Consider the following 21,305-nt stretch of genomic DNA (forward strand, 5'->3'; position numbering starts at 1 on the left):
AATGATCAAACTGGAAATTAAAAAGTACAAACTACATGTATCCGAACTTTTCTATCCTGACCTAATTTCAGACTGCGAGATGTCATTTGACCTGCAAATCAGGAGAGAAAAAAAAAAAAAAAACCTTAGGTTTAAATTTAGCTGAATCTTTGGAGTGGGAGGACATCAGATCAGACAGACATACACCTCCACAAACATAAAAAAGAACACCCAATCTTAAGACAGACGGGACCCAATTTAAAATGCAAGATCCTCTTGTTCTTTTGGGCTCAGCACGGATTACCAAAAGGAATCAAGGCGAGGTTCTGCAGACGGAAGTTTAATTCTCAGCCAGCACTTTGTTGGGTAAAGAAAGGTTAATAAGAAGATTTTCAGCTGGCCCAAATCCTGCCTCAAATACTTTGTCATCAGACTCCCAGGCATTTTGTTCCTGCGACAGCTCTGTTTACTTCTTCCCCTGTTCAACCAAAGTTCCCTGGATTGTGTCCAAAGAGCAGGGCTGTGTCGAGGACCTGTGGCTGGAGCAGAATTGGCTTTGTCATCCCCCCAGAGTGTGTTCCTGGAACAAAAGACTGCAACATTTCAGACAATTGCAGTGGAAATGTCTGCGATGCATTCAGGCGTCTCTACCTCTGACCCCTCAGCACTGCATAGAACCGCTGCGGTTCACCGGTGCAGAGAATGTTTTTCAGGCGCATCACTCAACGAGTGTTCGGAGTCCTCAGGCTTGATTTTGCCGCAGGGTTTTCTCAGCGAGGAAACATTTTCTCTCCCACTTTCTGAGCCTTCTGCGTCTCCATGTGACAGACAATTGAGTTGTTGTTGCCTTGGTTCAACTCCGACAGCCACCTGATGACGCCTTCATCTTTGGACGGCTGATGAATATTGATTTGGTGTTTTCTGCTCTCGTTGTGCCTCTTCGCTGTTTCATTTGTACTAAGCATGCATTCATAAACAGCTCTTGTTGAGCAGCAAACAAGCCAGTGTCAGCTCTACAGTAAGGCAAGCGAGAGATCAGTAACCTTTTGTTTTTGTACGGAGGGCACTGCAACCAGCGTCTCTCTTTAAGTCCTCGGTGCTTCAGGGTGAGTCGTGTTGTTTGTGTGACTTTGAGAAACTAAGATGATTTGCTCAGAGTTTTCATCCTTCAGTCTTTGAAGTGAATAGCTCTTTTTCTCTTTCCTTCCCCCTCTCATTCCCAAGAGCATGGTCAACAGCGCTGTACACCAACGCTGAGCTGTTCTGCTTTACTGGCAGCCATCTGGCAAAACCTCACAAACATTCCCTAATGCAATTTCGGTCTGCCTTTTTTTTTTTTCCCAATCATTTGATGTTCACACAGGGCTATGCACTGCGCTGCGTCTCTTTCTTTCTTGCTGCCTCACAAATTAATGGAGGGCCTCACAAATGAAACAAATGGAAACCTCCGCTTGGTGGCTGTGCACATCCAGCGGATGCCATTTAGATATTTATGAACGCTTTGTATTTCACTTTAAGCGAAAGTCCAAATGTTTTTTTTTTCTTTTGTTTTTGGCCTTAACTAATCTCATTTCACCAACTCCTCTCATTTTTAGAAACAGAAAAGTGGGTGTTCAGAGAAAGCTTTATTATGTTCCACGATTGATTATGCTCTTTAAACACCAACGCTTGCAAGAACATATTGTTATAATGCCAGTCTGCTAAGTCTGTTTCATGGTCAAAGACTTACTCTGAAAATCTTTCACTCCAGAGAGTCTAATGCAACATCCTGATTCAAATCTGCCTTAATCTCTTTCACTGATATGCACAAAAACATTTCCAGCCCGTCTTTCAACATGGGCCTGAATCAGCCAATAATTCCCCAGAAAGGCTCACAAACTGTTTGTTGAAACAGAAATAGAAGCAGGTTGCTGAAGATTGGCCTCAAAATGAGAATGTGGCAGACTGCAGTGGTAGAAGTGTACTTTCTCTCCTTCCTTCATGCATCCTCAATTATTTGTCCCATTACATCCAAACAACAGGAGAGGACAGCTAATGTCCTTTTAGATGGAGCTGATGGTGAAGTGGTGGCGGAAATGCAGTGGAGGGTCAAGTAGCTGAAAGCCATTATGGAGTGGAAGTGCAGCTGGCATGGAGAATTTAGATTTTATGCAAAGAATTTAAAATGTACTTTCTAACAACTTTCCTCAAGCGTTGGATGTATTTCTCTGGTCTAAATAAAACTAAATATTGAAAGTTAAAGCAGAAGTAGCTGGTGCCTCTAGCTTGCATCCTGAATCACTGTTGAGTGGTTTTCTACTCTTTACCTCTCTGTTTGACATGCCTGGACTGGACCCATAGCAAAAACCACAGCTTTGATGTCTGTGTGTGCTATTTCAACAATCTAAAACGGATAGTCAAAAGCAGGGATACAAGTTTAAAGCATCATCTGTGGCCAACTGTGGATCAGTTATCAGGGGGAACAAGTCACCAAATAGTTTTTTTCCCTTAATATTTTCCACAGCAACACAGATTTTATTACCTGTGGTACTGCAAAGCTACAGAGCATTTTAGAGGCTGCCAAGTTCTTTAAAACCCTAAACATCAACCACAGAGCAAGGCCCATTCTATAGAATGTGGGACAGCTACAAGAGAACCACATTCTTGGTAAGGCTTGAGTAAAATAAATAAATAAATAAATAAATAAATGAAAATTAAACTCATAGGTGATTGCATTTTATTAAAGGAAGCAGGACTTATTTTTTAATTCAAATGCATTTTCATGAATGACTGCATCAATGGATAGAAATATACAGAAGCTTTAACACAATTTTACTACCACTACTACTTCTACTTATAATAAATAAGTAAATAAATAGATAAAAAAATAAATAGATACATATTTTAATTAATTGATTTATATTATTATTATTATTATTATTATTATTATTATTATTATTATTATTATTATTATTATGGTTTTTAATCATATCTACGTTTTAAATGTAAAGTTGACTTTTGGGAGCATAACTGCATTTTGAGCAGGCAGTGTTTACAAGGCTCAACTTCTAAATTAAAGGTCTGGCCTTTTTTTTTAAATGGGTGTATATTTAATCAGCCTGTTAAAATCATTATGCATGTAGTCCAAATACACTTTGAAATGTCATATTCACTAATGTTGGAGATGACTTAACTTAGCTTTCACCTCTGCAAGTCAGCTGCCTTGACATTATTGGCTGTACTGAAAGGACCTTACCAGTGACTCCTGTCCATATGCCTGGTTTCTGGGATTCTTCTCCTTCTTTCACCATTTACTTTACAGCACAGAGTTCTGTGTTTTAGGTGCTTTCAGATGTTTTTAAACTGTAAATCTGCCGTGTTTCTACACTATCTTATTTGTTCACTGGAGAAAAATAAATAATAAATAAATAAAAGAAATGACACTATTTATCTGTTTTTCCGTCCGTCCATCCATCTATGTCATCATGCAAGTAATGATTAACACAGCGTTCCAAACACGTGACAGGCCTCTGAGGCTTTGTTGACATGTGCGCACATGTGCACCTGTCACCAAAAACAATAATAATGATGTTATTTTCCTGTTTTCCGCTGTAATAACACAATCAATTAAACAGCAATAAACGGTTCTGTTTGTAAGTAGCATGTAACTAATTCGATTCAGCAGCAGCAGCAAACAGCATAGCGAAGCGTCAGGGACTAGAAACTCTCTGAAGTCAAAGGGTGGAGAATCAACTTGAAAAATTCTGACCACCAAGTTTTTTGGGACATAGCATCTACCAGGCTGAGCAATGTAGTCTCTTCTTACTTGTTCGTTGTCAGTCTGGCATTACTTGGGCACTTCCCACATTTTATTTATTTATTTATTTATTTATTTATTTATTTATTTATTTATTTATTTATTTATTTTTAAATTTATTTTATTTTATTTTTATTTTCATTTTTATTTATTTATTTATTTATTTATTTATTTATTTATTTATTTATTTTTTTTTGGGGGGGGGGGGGGGGGGGGGGGGTGTCACCTTTTGCATCACTTTGCCTTGTATACCAGGAACTTGTGCACTGAGAAATGCTTTTTGTTGTCTGGAGTGAAACTATAGTGAAACTTAAACTGTGTCAAAATTTCTCTCTTTTCTGTAATTGATTTATCATAATTCATATGTTTAAGTCCCGGACTGAATAATCATAAATCATAAATAAAAGCATGTCTATTGGTTTGGTGTCAGTTGGGGGTGCAGGTCAGGGTGGAAATCACCCACTCAGATGCTGCACGTCTTGCTGGTGCATCATGCCAGCTTAGCCAGTCTGGGAAATGTCAGTGCCTTGGCTTTCCACCAGTCTGCCAGCTTTGAATTCAATGATGAGGTAATGTCTTGTAAAGAGTTCTCAGTCTCAGTTGATGATGTGGTATTACTGCCTGTAAAAAGGAGCTCACAGAAACTGGGCCTAGTGTGTTGTTTGTACGTATGCTGATGACATCCTTCTTCTGAAGGACATGGCAGAAAATGATTTGGGATGTGGTGCAACATTATTATTTCTGTTAAGCTCCTGAAAAACAAGATTTTTGATTTTTCAAAGGTGTTGTTTGGGTGTAAAAGATAAAACCAATCCCTCATCAGGAGCCAGGTGCACCTGCAGGCAGATGTGTTGTCATGAAACGACACACATCAGCCTTTCTTCTTGCTGACAGCAGAACCAAAAATGTCTGTTTTCTCAAGCTTTTGGTTTTGAGTTCTGTTAAAATAAGCCTATTGGCCCAAACAGGATACAGTGCATGTTCCCCTGGTTGATATCGCAGCCCTGACATCTGGTCAGTGTCGAATGAAACAGCAGGGATGCTGTTCACAGGATGGAGTTAAAGAGGCAATCTTTTGTAAAGCCTTCAATTAGTGTTGGTCAGTTAACCCCAAAGTGGTCTTCAGTTTTGTAGATTTCTCTGTTGTAGCTCACTGTTTTGAATCTCTCAGCTGCTTCTTTCTCTTTTTTCCCACTCTGAGCAAACAGACCTCTTTTGGCAGATTGATGATTATCGTTGGCCAACCAGGATCTGTGACTGAAGTTCACCCACACAAAACCACCATATCTTTTTAGGCACAGATGTTACCCAAAAAAACCAAGGCTGGAGGCTGAGTCGGTGAAGCCATGAAACTGTTTGCTGTGAACCGTTGACAGGAAAACTAAAGCGTCACACCGCGGTGACACATGACACCTGCAGGTGTTCTGCAAAGAACAAAAAGGCAGAAAAACTTCTCTCCACCCGGCAGCCTGTCCCGCCACCACTGTACAGGATGTCAACCAGAATAAATGCCACAACATGCCGGTTGTTGCTGAGGAAAAGCTGCAGAGTCATGCAGACTGTACAGAAACTAGTGTTGGTGTATGTGACTGAAACTAACGGCTTTAAAGGGAACATACCACTTATATACATGTACAAGTACAGTGAATGTTCAGCTCTGTTGCCATGAAAAGCCAACCTATGTCACCATTCAGAAACCTTTCCTTATTTTCAGAAATTTTAGACTGAAATCTGTTAAAGGTGCTTCTTCCAGACAAAAAAAATCTGTGATAAATAATTCAAAAATGCTTTCTTATGTCACCTTTAAGCGTTAGATTGCTTTCCAACGCAAGATGCAAACAGGAGACAATAAAAGTCAACCTTTGATGATTCAAACATCTTGAGAGAAGATGAGAAGATATTAAAAACTGGTCGAGTTAACCTTCAAATCTTGAAATGTAAGCTCACAATACGTTGAAATAATCATCCTTCAAATAAACAGCTAACTGCAAAGATGAATCTTCCTCTGAGTTTCGGCAAAGGCTCAGCAGTTCCTGTAACAATGGAGGCATTAGGCCTCTTTTAGTTGCAGTAATTGATGTACTATTAAAATATTAGCATGGATAATCCTCTCTGCATCACTGAGAACGCTAAAGAACACGGGCTGAGGTCAAATTGAACTTGTCAGTTCGTGAAGACTTAATATGATTAGTGAGCCAAGGGCAGGACAGAAGGGGCTGGGAGCACACTGAGCTGGTAACAAAGACTTTCATTTAGGCTCGGATAGTCTCATTATGGTGGTAAAGAGAGAACAACCGGTGATTGAAGTCAGCTGTGCTGTTACAGGGTTTTTAATTTGACTTATCAGATATGCTCTTCACTGGAGGTAAAGGAAATGCATGTCCAAGGCTATTACTGTTTATCAGCTTTTATAGACAAAACTGTTGTAGATGCTGACAGCACCCAAAAAACCTTCATTTCAGCCCATTGAGAATGTTCTGTGTGCTTCACAGATGAAAACACATGAAGTTAGATTCTCCCACAGATGGACCTCCACCATTGTTGTTAACAATGTTTCGATCAACAGGCCCAAACCATTTTGATTCTGATTAGTCAGTGATCAAAAGGTAACATCAACAAGTATAGTGGTGGTGAGTGGGCTGCATTGATGATGGTGAGTGCTGTTGAAGTGTAAAAGGTTTGAAAAGAATTCTGCATTAATGGACACAGCCCTTTGTGTTCGAACCAGTTCTCAAGGTTGAAAAATATTATTTTTCTAAACCGGTTTCCTCAAAAACTAGTTCTGAGAGTTTAAAGATTGGCACTATTTTAATGTTGGTCTAAGAGTCTGATGGCCATGACACATTTCAGTGCTGCTCCCGCAGATTTCTTATCTAGGAGCCTAAAATCAAAAGTGTGTTGAGATTCCCCAAAATCAAAGAAAGTCCTTATGGCTGAAATACATCAGATGCATTACCGGTCCGGCTCTGCTCCATCATGGCCCTGTGTCAGATAGGTTTCCATTTAGGTCAATGTGTCAATTTACACTATATCCACTCCGTTGCAGTATGGCTGCGTGGCTGCTCCAGCAGGTTCCACATAACACGCAGCCATCATAATTTTGCCGGATGCTGGATCTGTGATACTTAAGCCCCGGTTCCACCAAGCAGTTCAGTTCAGTTTGTCTCGATACTGCACATATTTTGTGGCGTTTCCACTGACTAATCCCAGTACAGATCCCCTAATAACTGAGACGAACGGTCCCAGTTTTGGGACCCTTCTGTTGGAGGTGGAGCACAAACTTGAAAAACTTGATTACGTTTTTGTATCGAAGAGCCACATGGCAATCACATCATAGAAGACAAATCACAGGATGTCTCCCATCATTTCTCATTGTCGATCGTGTCCATTTTTCTTCTTTGTTTGATTTCTCAGAGGGGTAGACTGTTTCCTGTTGCTAAGGTGTCATGCTATTACATAGCTAATGTGGCTATCAGCATCCAGTGTACACACAGCCTACCACCAGGGGGCACAGTTTGCTGTGACCAGGCTTAACTGATCCAACCCGTACCAAATTGTACTGATCTAAACCAGACTGCTTGGTGGAAATGGGGCTGTAAATTCAGAGTGGGGAAGATCGAGTGGGACAGGAAGTCATCCACGCTAACTATCTAGAAACATCCAGTAAATTTTAAAATTGAAGAAATGTGTCAAAATCAGTTTGTATTTAGCTCGACTACAACAACAAACGGACATAGTGAGGGAAGCCAGAGCGGGAGTCAACGGATTTACAGCCCAACATGAACAAAAAGAGACTTATCAATGGAGTGAAAAGCACAAGGACTCTTTGGCCGTTTACAGCCAAAAACAGAGCAGTGATGGCTCTCCAAATTCAGGATTCCCCTCCCCACTAAGGGAGTGAGCGGGGAGGGGGTTCAGGGGTATCTGCTCCGGTGGACCAATCAGCTTAGACCTGCTCCTGACTGGTCAAAAAAGGGAATCGCTGACATCAGCAAATCCCCAAAACCCAAACAGCTCATTTTAGGTCTGGATTTTACATTCACAAGCACTACTAAGTACAGGTTTGGCCATTAAATATCACATTTTGTGGGCTGGGAGGAAAGCCAAAGACCCACAAATTTCACTAAAATGCCCAATAAAGTGATTTTTGCATTTTATGGGACCTTTAAGAGAAGAGATTATATTTATGTTACCCTACATTGACCAAATGATGAGGGCATGTCTGGCAGCAGATCTCATCCTCATCATGCCAGAAACAACATATGTTTTGGTGTTATTTATGAAGCCTCCTCTCATGAGGAGCGTAACACAGAGGCCAACAGTGTCAGTCCATGAGTTCCTGCTCTGAGTGAAGCTCATTCTCAGCACGGCACTCTCCCCGTACTTCCACTTTAATATGCTGTCTGTCTGATTCATTACTGGGCTTTGTAATCGTAGCAACTGCTGTGTCTCTCAGAGGCATTCAGGGATGAATCTGAATGACAAGAAGCTCTTTGCAATTTCATTGAAATCCCATTCCCTGCTGAAGCAGCACAAGCAGCACGAGCAGCCGGCTTTAACCAGACCAGGGAAGAACGCAGAAATAGGTATCATCTCCACTTTCTTCGTAGCTCTGTGAAGTAGTCTGCGAATCCAAATGGGAGTTCTGCCACGGCTGTGGGTGGGGGCCCACTGTCCCCGCTGAGAGAATCATTTGAAAATCCTGGGCACATGGACGCAGTTTTCACATTTAAAAAAAGCAGAAGCGAGTAAAGTCCTGCGAATGCTGTAATATTCTACATGAAGGCAGATTTGGTTGTTAGGAGTGATGATGGATTCATGCGGAGTTTCCAGGGACCCGCCTGGCTAACAGGCTCATTCCCACTGTTAAATTATTAAAGCCCATGGGTTCAGGAACATCCACATGTTTTTGCTCTTGCCATATTTTATTTCATAGTAGTTATCGGGAGAGAATTAATTATTAACAGTACTGGGTCCCCAGACATTTTCCAATGGCTCATTTTTGTCAGCAGCTATAGATGATTGGTTAACCTTCCCTTGTTCTAATGCCAGAGGTTTCTCCACCACACACAAAAACTGTGTACATACAGCACCTCGCCAGCCTCGATCTGCTTTTTGTTTTTCCTGTAGGGTGTGATATTGCTTTCTTTTTCATCACTGCAGAATAAATATCATTTGACATGAGTCGTGCAAAGTCCCAGTAGTCTTTAGTCTGTTTGTTTACCCATTAGATTGTCAGCGCTGTGCTTTTATCTGCTTTGGTTTGTGCCTGCCTCTGAGTGCGTCCCCTCTGTGTCTCCTCTACAACAGATCCACCGACTACGGCTCCACCTACGAGAGGATGAACGACAAAGTGGGATCCAAGACTGTCCTGAGCTACCTGTACGTCTGCCCGACCAACAAGAGAAAGGTAATTTTATCGGATAGTGTCACAACATTTATCCACTAGCACAGCTTATGTTTCAATAACGTGTTGTCAGTTTACAATGAAGGCTTTTATTTTTCTCCACGGTAGAAAGAAAAAAAGAATTGCTCTTAGAGAGACTGACCTTACAGCCCATCTGTCACCTTATTGTTTGTATTTTAGGTGTTTTCCTGTCTGATCTTATTTGCAGCAGGACTCTGAGCACACATAGCTGTTGGCCTGATCATCCATGTCAGTGCTACTCTGACTGACACAGTGACTTTACACAGTTGTATCTAAGATTTCTTCCTTTTTACCGAGGTGCTTAGCAGGATTTTTATTGAGTAATATCAAGAACCGTCAGTCAATTGAAAATCAAACTGTGAATTTTCACAGTACCAACTGGCTTACCACAGACTATCACTGCTGGAAAAATAACTAATTCCTCAACATCATGAATGCAAACACACTTGGAGTGTGTACTAGCATTTGGTTTTATTTGTGCAATCAAAGTTTTCCAAGTTGAGCCTCTGGCCATTCAAACCATTTCCAAGCACGCTTCAACCCAAAAGTCCAGTTTGTTTGGCAAGTGTCACCGCAAGTGTGCCGTGCTCAGGCATGGTGTGCAGTATACATACAGTACGGTATGGTGCCTAGGCACAGCATTCTCCATACTGGGGCACACAACGAGGGCATGACGTATGACAGATAATGGCTGCGGCTGCTCCTCTTGACAATCATCTCAAGAAATAACTGGCGTCAGAGAGCGGGGTCGGACCAAACAAATCACTAAAGTTGGAGCACAAAACTTCTCTCCGATTTCTGCTCTATCTACTGTTCTGCCCACTCTGAATAAAGGGATAAAAGCCCCCCAAAAGTCACCAAACTTGTAGCTGTGATCTCTGTGTCTCATTGTGCTGACTCTGTTGAGGCCGCCTGTAAACAGAGGCTTCACTAAGACGTACCCAGGCCAGGGTTGTGCCCTAAGGCCCCGTTTACATAACAACGTTTCATCTAAAAACGCTAAAACCCAGTGATAAAAAAATCTGTGTTTACACAGAAACACTGAGGGACTGACAATGCTGTGGTAAGCATGCCAGGCCTGTAGGTGGTGCTATAGCTGCCTTGTCCAGACGCAGCTTTTGGGAGATCTCTATCGAAGTAGGGTTGAGCTATATGAACTGGACTTGAGCAGGTACCACACATGCACGTGGCCCGCCGATGTCATCATCGTCCGTTTACATAAAGTGCGATCAGCACAATGACATACGCTGTTGACAGTGTTGCCAACTCCTCAGCATCAGAAATAGCTATAGGCCAGCCCAAAAGTCGCTAGAAGTCGCCAGATCATTTTTTTGCTCTTAAATGGAGGTTGCTACTCTGTCCCTATACAGTACAGCGGGGGGGACTGAGCCGTCCTAGTGCCCGTAGTGTACAGCTGGCCATGCATAAACGGTGATCTTGGAGCCACAGACCACCAAAAAAGGTCACTAGAATTGTCGCTGGGGGGTCCAGAAAGTTGCTGAAATAGCGACAAAATCGCTAAGTTGGCAACATTGAATACTAAGAGCACTGCTACATTTTTAGAGACTTTTACCCCTAAATTCCACAACACGAGCCGCCCAGTGCAGTGGTCTAGCTCCGATTGTCAAACCCCACCGGAAGCAGTGCACTGCACCGCAGGGCTGGTCCTCAGAGAGTTATAGGCTCTCATGTGAATAGCAATATCACATGATCACCATCCACTCCCATAACTTGTGATATGTCAGTCCACACCTTTTCCTTTCTGCTTGTACCCTTATAAAAAGGATTTTTGGGATCATACAGAATGTTGAACTTATCCACTTCAAAGATCAGCTTCTCTTCATCCATGGCGTTGTGTTGTGTCTGGGACCCTCCGACCGTCTGTTTACCTGATGCACGTGCCTCCGGATGTGACGTACTTATAACATATTGGGGAAATTTACGTCTGAGAGTTCATGCATTGTGTTTTATTTGGAATCTTCCGGGTACTTCACTTGGTGACTTCCTGTGTAGTGCTTTCTGATCAACAGTGAATTTACGAGGTTTGGAAGCGGCCGTGCAGAAAATAGACCTGAAGCAAATTTTTCGCGCCTGCACTTTAGCAGCACGTACAGTGTAATTTGCCTGATAGATTACAATGGAAGCTAAGTGCTCCACAAGGGCACTATGCCGCCCTACGTGCTGCGGCACGTGCGATGGAATTTAGGTATTAGACTTATGGTAAGTTGTTTTGGCCAGACATAGCCCTCTAACATCCCCGCTTTGGTTAAAATGATTGTTGAGAGATGCACTTACAGTCATCATACGTCATGGATCACATGTGCTGTCAGCGTGTATGAGGTGAACCGTGCTGAAGCCCACCTCTCTGAAGTGTGCCAAAGCAGAGAAATGAACCATAATGAAGCCAACATGGTTTCGGTCAAACTGGCCATTCAAAACATGCTTTAGGGCTGAAGCATGCTTGAACACAGCATGGTACGGTACGGTTTGCCAGTGTGACCGCGTCCTTAGTGTGCCTTAACGTGACTGCGAGCCGTACTGCTCAGCGGGGGGAGTAGTACTGTACTTGGGAACAGAGTACAGCACAGTTTAGATGACCTGTGCATAACCGCGCCTTGAGTCTATCCTACCATTCCTGCCAGTGAATCGAAGACCACATGGTTTTGCATTTACAACTCAAAGTGCCCACTTTATCGGCTAACCCTGAAAACCCTGCTAACCACCTTTCAAGTGACAGTTTTAAAGTGCAAACCATGTTCTTATATACTTTGAATCACTTGACCTGGGTTGTAAACCTAAGGTGTACAGTCATGAAGCTCAGTTAGACAAATCTTGCACAAGCAGAAATGGTGAGATTGTAATGCAAGGTAAAAAGAAAAAAAAAAAAAACAGATTTGATTTTAAGCATCTTTAATGTTGACCTCAAAGTCTTCAAAGCTGTTTACAAACACCCAGATTTTCAATTAAAGCTTTTTTTTATTACATGGCAGAGGTCAAAGCTGAGGGTTGTTTTCTGTACTAGTCTTAGTCCTCTCTACTTTAAATCAGGATCTCAGTTTGTTCAAATGATTTTAATGGCAAAGTTGGGGACATGAGGCTTCATAAAAATGTGCTTTTGGAGCAGAGGAGTCAGATGATTTATGTAAGATCAAAGACTGTTATCGCCTTGAGGTTCTGGATTAATTTCACTAGTTAAGAAGTTAATATTGAACTCTGTGATTTCAAACTGAGAATTTAAATATTATTGTTAAGCATATTAATGAAAACTACAGGTGTCGAAGCAGTTTGAAAATCTGCATGTTTAGTTTGTCCAGTAATGTTACTCTATATACTTGCTCAAAATATGGGAGAGCATAAACCCTTCTCTCTAACACTTTCAGTTGTTATTGTTGTTTTATAGACACCTGATGCTCCACCAGCAGCCATGTGCCAGAAAAACAGATTGTCAGATACATCAATACACATCTAAATCATGAATACTTCAGGACAAACAGGGAATTCCCCAACCTCTCAATTACTTTACTTGGCTTATATTACTGTCTTTCATTTGACAATCTACTGTAAGCAGCTCATCTGTGGGCACCAAGGAGATTTATTTTCGTATAATTCTACCGAATAAAAATACAATTTCTGAACAAAATCAAAGTTCAGCACCAGGAATTAACCAGGCGTGACTGCTCTACGCAAGAGATGTTTCTGGCATCACCAAATGTGGAATTTTAAAAACTTAAAGCTACAAAAAAAAAAAAAAAAAAACACACAGAGGGAGATGTGTCAGCATGCCAGCTGCCAACCATCTGCCAACGCCTTTAATCAGCTCGAGAATTCCGTCAATTATTTTTCCTTTTCTCTGACATTTTAGAAATTTAGTTAACTGATCAGATGGTTTGCATCTCCCCCTCCCATCTGCTTTACTTTCATGTGGATTTAATTCAATGAAGAAATGGTAAAAGAAGTCTTTTGACTCTCCTGGTGTTAAAATTCACATTGGCTCGATAGATCTAGAGAGCTAAGTGATTTTGTGAAAGAATTATGTTTATTCCTGCAAAGATCCATGCTGAGGAAATGCTCTGTAACCCTCTCACAACCTAAGGAGCCTGGGAGTCTGTGTGGACTCCTCCAGTCTGCTGCTCCGTGCAACGATTTGATTGACAAGTGGGATCCTGCAGTGTGAGGTCAGAGGGCTGTGAGCTGCCAGGGTGAAGTGGGAGGATAGTAGATTGCTAACGGCTTTTTCCATACTGATGTTTACCTTGTTTGTTTTACATCTTTAAATGTGTCTTAAGAACAATATTTAGAAAAGAGAAAAACTTAGTCGTGATCGTCTCACCCTAAAATCAGCATCTCGGCACTAAATATACCAAATTGTGTGCATATGGTAGAGGTGAGGTCTACAGAGCATTAAAGTGAAGTGTTACTCTGGTTACACAAAGCAGGAAACATTATTGTTGTAGCTTAGAGGAGAGCTTGACACAGTAATTGGAGGCAATTAGAAGCAAAGCAGTGGGAACAGGAGCAGTGACCATTTAAGCCTTTTTTTTCTGATTCAAACAATCCCTAAACCAAAGACTGAGTCTTGGCCTCTGTACTTTCTGCACAAACAACCAGAAGCAAACTCGCAACACTGGTGACTTAATGATGAAAATTCATATGATTAAGAATGATTGACAGACTCCAGTCACTAGCAAAATAAGTGGAGGCATGCTGACTTAGACACGCAAATGATGGGTGGTAAGTGCTGAAACTCCCCCTGTGTGAGGTAAGAGGTTTTTTTTTCTTTTGTATACTAATGTAAGTTGTGTTCCCATGTGGAGACTTTTACCGTCTTTAAAATTATGCTGTTTCTATGTTGATGTGAGGCTCTGTTGATTTCCCTTCTGTTATCTCCTTCTGTTATCGTTGATAATTGTAAGGTACAGACAAACCATAGGCTTGTGTCAAATCAGTATCCCTATTTGTCGGTTGTTACCATATATGGTAATGTCCTTTCATTCAATCCCAGTGTAGTTTCTTAACAATAAAACACTCTTTACTTTTAGTGAGTTATTTTGATTTGATGAGAAAGAAAAGAAATAGAAATAGAAATAGAAAATACTCTATTTATCCCCGAGGGGAAATTCAGGAGTCACCGCAGCATTTAAGAAAACAAAAGTAAGAAAGAGTATAGAAAGTGCAAAAAGGTCCATAAGAAATTAGATGACGACATCCCGTCCACCACTCGTCCACCACTCTCCGGTTCAGCCAGTCTCCACCTCCACAGGGTCCAGGACTGAGCCTCCCCAGCAGTCTGTTCAGTCTCTGTCTCTTGGATCCTGTCTGCTCACAGCAGGCAAAGCTCCTCCAATGTGGGGCCGGCGTCCGATGTCAGCTCCATCAGCCTCGTCCGTGAACAGCCCGATGCCGCTGGGTTAGCACGGCTAGCTCATCCATCCCCTGGGGCTAGATCCCACGTTCCCAACAACGATGGATGGAAGGACAGGTCCACGTCGTCACCTCCCAGCTCACATCCGAGAACCAGCACATCGTCCTCACCTCCTCCTCCTCAGCTTATAGGAAATCATCAAGCCCTACAGTAGTTAGCATTGACATGCTACAGGCTGCTAACAGCTAATTTCGCATGCAAACAATGCAGCCATGGTTACATGTAGGATCTCCAGACAAACAGGGGGGAAAGTAGTAAAAAATATCGCCGAAGCCACAAAAAGTTTGGTGTCCGTGACCGACCACGAACCTTACAAAGTGATGATCCACTCCAAATACAAAGATGACGAAAAAAATTACAAGAAACAGACAAAGACGAGAGAGCTGCTGCAACAGGCAGCTACTTGGGCAGCGCCTATCAACGCATATCAGAGTGAGGAAGCTGCACATTTTCACTCTTTTCTTTCACACTGAATCATTATAATGGTTTAGTAAGAAAGGATGCAAGGGGAGTCTGCCTTCCCATTCATCCTAACCCATGCTTTGTGCTTGCTTCTTTGAATGCTTTGATGTAGTCTCCTAGGTTAAAAAAGAAAACATTTCTTCTATACATTTTAAACATGTCCACTGGGGATGCCAGAAGCAGCCCACTTTTTTAATTACAAAAAGATGTTTTTAAAGTGTGTCTCAAAATCTTTAGTCGTCACAGAGACACTGAAGAACTTCTGGAGAGAAAAAACAAAACATCTAGTCTGAAATGAATCTCCTACTTATTTGTTTTTTGCCTCTCTCCCATAGTGTCTCTAATCATGAAATCCGATGATAATACACAAAAAGGCTAATCCAACGAGAAAAAAAAAAAATTGCTGCAAATTTCATCCTACATCTTCTGACAACAGATCCATCTGAAAAACCTGACACGTGATAAATAAAGACACATTAAAACTTGTCCAAAATGCTTTTCTTCATTCATATGCTAAAACAAGCTTTTTTTCGTCCATTTTTATTATGCAGACCTTTACCCCCAGATAATAATGAAAAATGAATAAGCAGCTCTGAAAGACACTGATTGAAGGTCTTATGAAAATCTGAGGACCTTAGAAGCCGTTTGATATTAGCATACAGACAGAGTCATGGTCAATCGTTAGTGGAGCTCAGAATGTTTCTGCCACGTGAAAGATGTCTCAAAAGCTAGAAAAAGCAATAAAAACACACATTATGTTTGGAAACAATCAGGCCATCCCAGTTGACCTGCCATATCAGACAATAGCTGTACAAATTAAACTAGACTCAGACAAGAAAGGCTGACTTCTCCATGGGTTCATCAGCCTCACTTTCCCAAGGTTGAGCCAAGGTACTGACCTTGAATGCGTTTGCATGGCGCGGATGTTAATAGGATCCCACACTCTTGAGTGAAACCATGTGAAGAACAGATCATAGCGGCTGCTGCTTACTCTTTATGACTCACTCCTCCTGCTTCTTTGATACTCAAGGAGTTTAACTCCACATCAAGAGTATGAGAAAACAGTCCCTAAAGCCCCTTTCATTGCTGATCTTACGCACTTCTCTTTCTTTATCTTTCAGTCAAAGAAACTAAAATAAAGATCCATCAAGTTGCATTTGCACTCATGCAACATGGGTACAACAAAAAGTGCCCACAACTCCACTCTTCTTACTAAAAACTATGAAAGATCTCCTGCTTAAAGTAAGAAGTTGTGTTTCAAACTGCTTGTTATGGTGGCCGGTAGGTGTCAGCCGGTTTGCAACAGCGACAACACAAATGCAAAAGCAGCACCACATCTCAACAGAAGTTAAGAGGACAGTTATGATAATAGATACAGAAAAGTTGTAAAAGTAAGATGTATATATATATATATATATATATATATATATATATATATATATATATATATATATATATATATATATATATATATATATATATATATATTTCATCTTCAGGTGTGATAAATATATCTTTAATGCTCATGTTATTGTTTCATAAAGCTTAATATAGGATGACACATTTTTCCGGTAAATAAAGAAATATAACTACTATGAAGGATATCATGAGGTGAGAACCCATTAAGCTTTTTTTGTACAATAGATGAAGATGAACAAGATAATCATTTACGAACTTTCTCAACTTTTTTGTGTCCATTAGGATAACTAACCTCTTTTTACTTCTGCCGTGTTGTGGCTTTTGTGTTTGTGTTATTGCATTTGGCATTGGTGTTATTACTCTTGCATTCCTGGTGTTGTGGCTTTTGTAAATCGTCTGACAGACACCACAGCTCTTTACTTTTTAATAGTGCAAAAAAATGCTGATGATGAAAAAAACTGAAATAAACAGAATAAATGAGAATACAATAAGAGTTCTTAATGTATGTCTTTGGATTATTCAGATTGTTGGTAAGGGTATTGATTGTTGTGTAAAACCAACTACAAAACTTTCCATTGTGCCACAAAACATGCCATGATAAGCCCATAATTAAGGTAGATGTAGTTTTATATATAAGTCAATTAGTGAGTTTATGTTATACTACACAAAAGGAAGACATGGCTGTTTTCAGTGTATATGCGTTTGAAAACATTGTGTTTTATGATGTAGGAAAGAGGACTATCGTTTTCTTACTCTGCTTTGATCTTGGGCATTTTGGGTCATGTTTATTTTGTTTCTTCCTGTGTAATATTTAATTTGACATTAAGATGGCTAAATAATATGTTTGCGCTGGATGCAGAAATACCAGCTTAACCCCTTGATTCCTGTTGTCATAAATTTGGGACATACCCTCAGTGCAGCTGAGGTGACCTTTGTATCCCACAAATGAATATTGATTCACAGTCTACACATACCAAGGACCATATCAAAAGCACTATGTCAACATATATTGGTCAGAGGGTGAACTTTATTATATCTTTATTAGGGCAGTCAATCGATCAGAATATGTCATCGCTATTAATCGTATGATTGTTCATAGATAACTGCCGATTAATCTCAACATGATTGCACGTTTTTTTGTCTTTTCCAAATGTATCTTAAAGGGATAGTTTTCAAGTTTTTAGACCAGACAGCCTGTTTTTTTGGCAGCTCAACACAAACTGATAGAGCTCATGCATCAACTTATTTATAACTATTGTATGTGCTGTATTCAAGTTTACAATCTCCACTCATTTTAGTTTCAGTAAGAATACAAAGATATGTTTTTTTTTTTTTTTTTTCCTTTTTCCATATATTTGTTAATTAATTCCGTCAGTAAGGGGTTAACAAGACATCGAGTCCACTTTTTCCCTGATAGGACGAAAAAAATAGTGACTTAGGCCATGTTTCCACCAAGCAGACTGGTTCGGTTTGTCTAGGTACAGCACACATTTTGTGGCGTTTCCACTGACTTATCCCGGGACAGATCCCCAAATAACTGAGACAAGCCATCCAACTTTTTGGGACCCTTTTGTATGGGTGCAAGACTGAACAGATCTGCTTTCGGAAGGTGGAGCTACAACACTGCAGACTGATTGGTCAAAAGAAACGTCACTTACCCCGACAGCAGCTGCATTTCTCCTGGCGGCACACAGACTTCTCTGAAACAAAGCTTGATTGCACTTTGTATCAAAGAGCTACATGACAATCACAGAGAGGACAAAATGCTGCATGTCTTCCATCTATGCTCTTTGTTTACTGTGTTGCTTTTTTCTTCTTTGTTGGATTTATTAGCGTGGTAAACTGTGTCACGCTGCTACGGCATCACACTATTTTTTAACAGCTGCGGCTTACTCACCGCCTACCATGAGAGGGCACAGTTTGCTGTGGAAACGCGAACGGGATCAGGCTTAAAGGGCAACTCTAGTTTTTTGACACCTGGACCTTATTTATAGGTGTGTGCATGCTCATATACTCACTCAGACAAACATTGTGCAGCTCGGAGTCCTTCAGACGTTATTTAGATCCAACCAATTTTAGCCGCGCTTAGCAGGGGCCACTGCAAGGGAGCTTCAGTGCGGGACATAATCTCTGCAAAATCGCTAATTTCAGCTATATTTTTCATCCATCGCTGTCCATCGTTATCACAAATACACTCCTCCTCTATTGCCATAGGCGAACACTGTCCACAAGTGCATTGAGTCGTGGCCGTGCTCCTGTTTGTTGTTCTCTAGCCAGCTCTTCGTCTCTCTCCCTCTCTGCAGCCTTCTTTCATGAAGCTCCGCGTCTATGAACTCAGGCTCAAACCGGTAAGGACAACTGTCAAACGTTTGTTTACCAGGTCAGCTCTGGGTCAGCTGACCCACCTGAAGACGGTAGACGAGCTGACTTTATGATAACACTGGTGATGGATGAAAAAATATAGCCGAAATGAGCGATATTGCAGAGATTATGTCCCGCGCTGAAGCTCCCTTGCCGTGGCCCCCGCTAAGTGCGGCTAAAATCTGTTGGATCTAAATAACTTCTGAAGGACACCAAGCTGCACAATGTTTGTCTGAGTGAGTATATGAGCATGCACACACTTATAAATAAGGTCCAGGTGTCAAAAATCCGGAGTTGCCCTTTAACTGTACCAAACCGTGCCAAACCGTACTGAACCAAACCAGACTGCTTGGTGGAAACGCGGCTTTAGCTTTAGCTTCGTACTAGTTCTGGTTTGTTTTGTGCAGATAAAGTGACCGGACTTTATTTCTGCATTGGTCACAAAAAAAAAAATGCAGTCATCATGTTTTTGACAAGAAGATTATGTACGTGGTGATATGATGAAGTTCAGGATGGGATACCAGAGTCAGGTCTGGGTGAGACTGATGGTGGGTGCGGGATTATTTTTGAACTTATTGTCCTTTAAATTGTCTTTAATCTGCAATATGTTATTTAAAGACAGATTAAGAACACCTGTCAAATTAAAACAAAGGAAAAAAAATGTTTTTTACTAAAACCTATTAAAAGTTATGTATATTTTCTAAAATCCATAAAGACAAGCAAACCTAAAAGATGTTCCCCTGGGTTCCTGTTATTGTTCTACAAGACAAATTACTGTCCTGCTGGACGCTAAAGATTAATTTTATTCAATTCTATTGTATCCAAGAGCTTGTTACAACCCCTGGAGGATATTTTGCTCTAATGGTTGATCTCCAGCTCTGCCCGTGAGCCCATCCCCCTCTGCACCTCATCCCTGATCTAATTATCTTTGTTTGCCATCCCTTAGATGGATGGAAGTTTACCTGGCTGCGTCTCTACTTAGCCTCTGTGGATCCTAGCAGCCCCATGGATACCCAATCACTCATAGTTAGTTAAAATCGTCTGCTGCTCTATGTGGTATTCCTATCAACCTCAATAAAGGTATCATTATATGTCCACTTCCACTTTCCAGGAATATTCCCTCTTACATTGTCAGGGAAAAAAGCACAAGTTGTGACCTTTTCCAATGTCGCAGTAGAGATTTGAATGATAGTAATGACATTTAGTGCAAAGCCTCAGAAAATGACAGCTCTTATGAATCATCCAGGCTATATTTTGACGCCATTTCTGTGCGCTGGGTGCGCGCTCAGAGCTCGAGCAGTTTGATTGAACGCCTGGTGGATAAGGTTAATTTGAAAATAAAGACATGCACATTTAAAATGCCATTGAGGAAGCGAGACAGTGAAAACATGATCGCTAAATGTGGGTGATTAAGTCCTGATCCATGGTTAATGAGCATATTGCTGCGACGACTCTCTGTTAAAGCCTCCCGTCAAAGACACACTAAGCTCAATTGATCTGGCGTGACGTGATTCATTTGCTGCAGGGTGTCTCTCTCCTTCCCCCGTCTGATCCATACCTCCACTTACCTCGTGATCTGACAACTACCCGCTTCTATCTCTGCGCTCCAGCTTATGCACAGCTCAACATCAGGTTGATAAAACACAGCGGTTATCGCCCTAACCTCTATCGATTTAGTATTGTTACCCTCCTCACAGGCTGAGTGGGTGCTGTGAGGGAAATCTTAATCACCCCCTTGCTAATGCTATCGCTCACTGTGATTTTGGAAGTGAGTAATTATTGTATGTGGTTGATTGTTTTAGGTAGGCAGGAGAGAAATTGGCCGCTGCTCTTTTTTTCCCGCCTTTGTATTGGCTTGGAATTGGTTGTGGGCTCTTTTAATCACAGAGGTGTCAGACAGAAACTGGCTTGTTACGATAATGTGTAAGGTTGGGGAACAATGCGGCGGTTTTCACACTTATGTGACGGTAAATGAGTAATATGAATAGGACGATGCTTTCTAGGCACTCTTCCAGTTTTAAAAAAAAGCACATCCCTAAGCAGCAAGCGTTTGATAAAAGACAAGCTCAAAGCAGTGCATTTGAAGGCTATAGTCGCACAAAGAACACAAACACTTCAACAGAAAGACAGGATGTAGTTAAATATAAAACGTACAGAACGTACACCCATCTCTAAAAGGTATTTCTGCTTTTGTATTTCACTGAAAGCCCTGACAACTTTCCACAAAAGCTCTACAAAATGTAATTTCCCTTTCATAATGGACTCCACTGCTTACTATAATAATCTAGAAAATGATTACTGCTTTAAAACAGCATATTACATCTGACAAGCCCAAAAGACCCGGCACATATCAGAAAGTCTTGGCATTACACTGAGACAGGTAATGAATGGCAAGATCAGCCAGCACAGGCCAATGAGAAATCCAGGTTGAGAATTTG

General features: G+C 41.1%; 1 protein-coding gene across 1 annotated transcript in view; it reads left to right on the top strand.

The window, feature by feature from the left end:
- The window catches only part of sorcs3a (sortilin related VPS10 domain containing receptor 3a), a 402,752-nt gene that overhangs the window by 198,785 nt on the left and 182,662 nt on the right, over positions 1-21,305 (top strand). Inside the window, exon 3 of the mRNA XM_074686947.1 lies at positions 9,086-9,185. Coding sequence (XP_074543048.1) covers positions 9,086-9,185 — 100 coding nt within the window. The remainder of the gene's footprint in view (positions 1-9,085; positions 9,186-21,305) is intronic.

The sequence above is a fragment of the Halichoeres trimaculatus genome, unplaced genomic scaffold (genome assembly GCF_033239565.1).
Source record: "Halichoeres trimaculatus isolate MK-OKI-2021-1 unplaced genomic scaffold, fHalTri1.1 fHalTri1_scaffold_2, whole genome shotgun sequence".
NCBI classification, from domain to species: domain Eukaryota; kingdom Metazoa; phylum Chordata; class Actinopteri; order Labriformes; family Labridae; genus Halichoeres; species Halichoeres trimaculatus.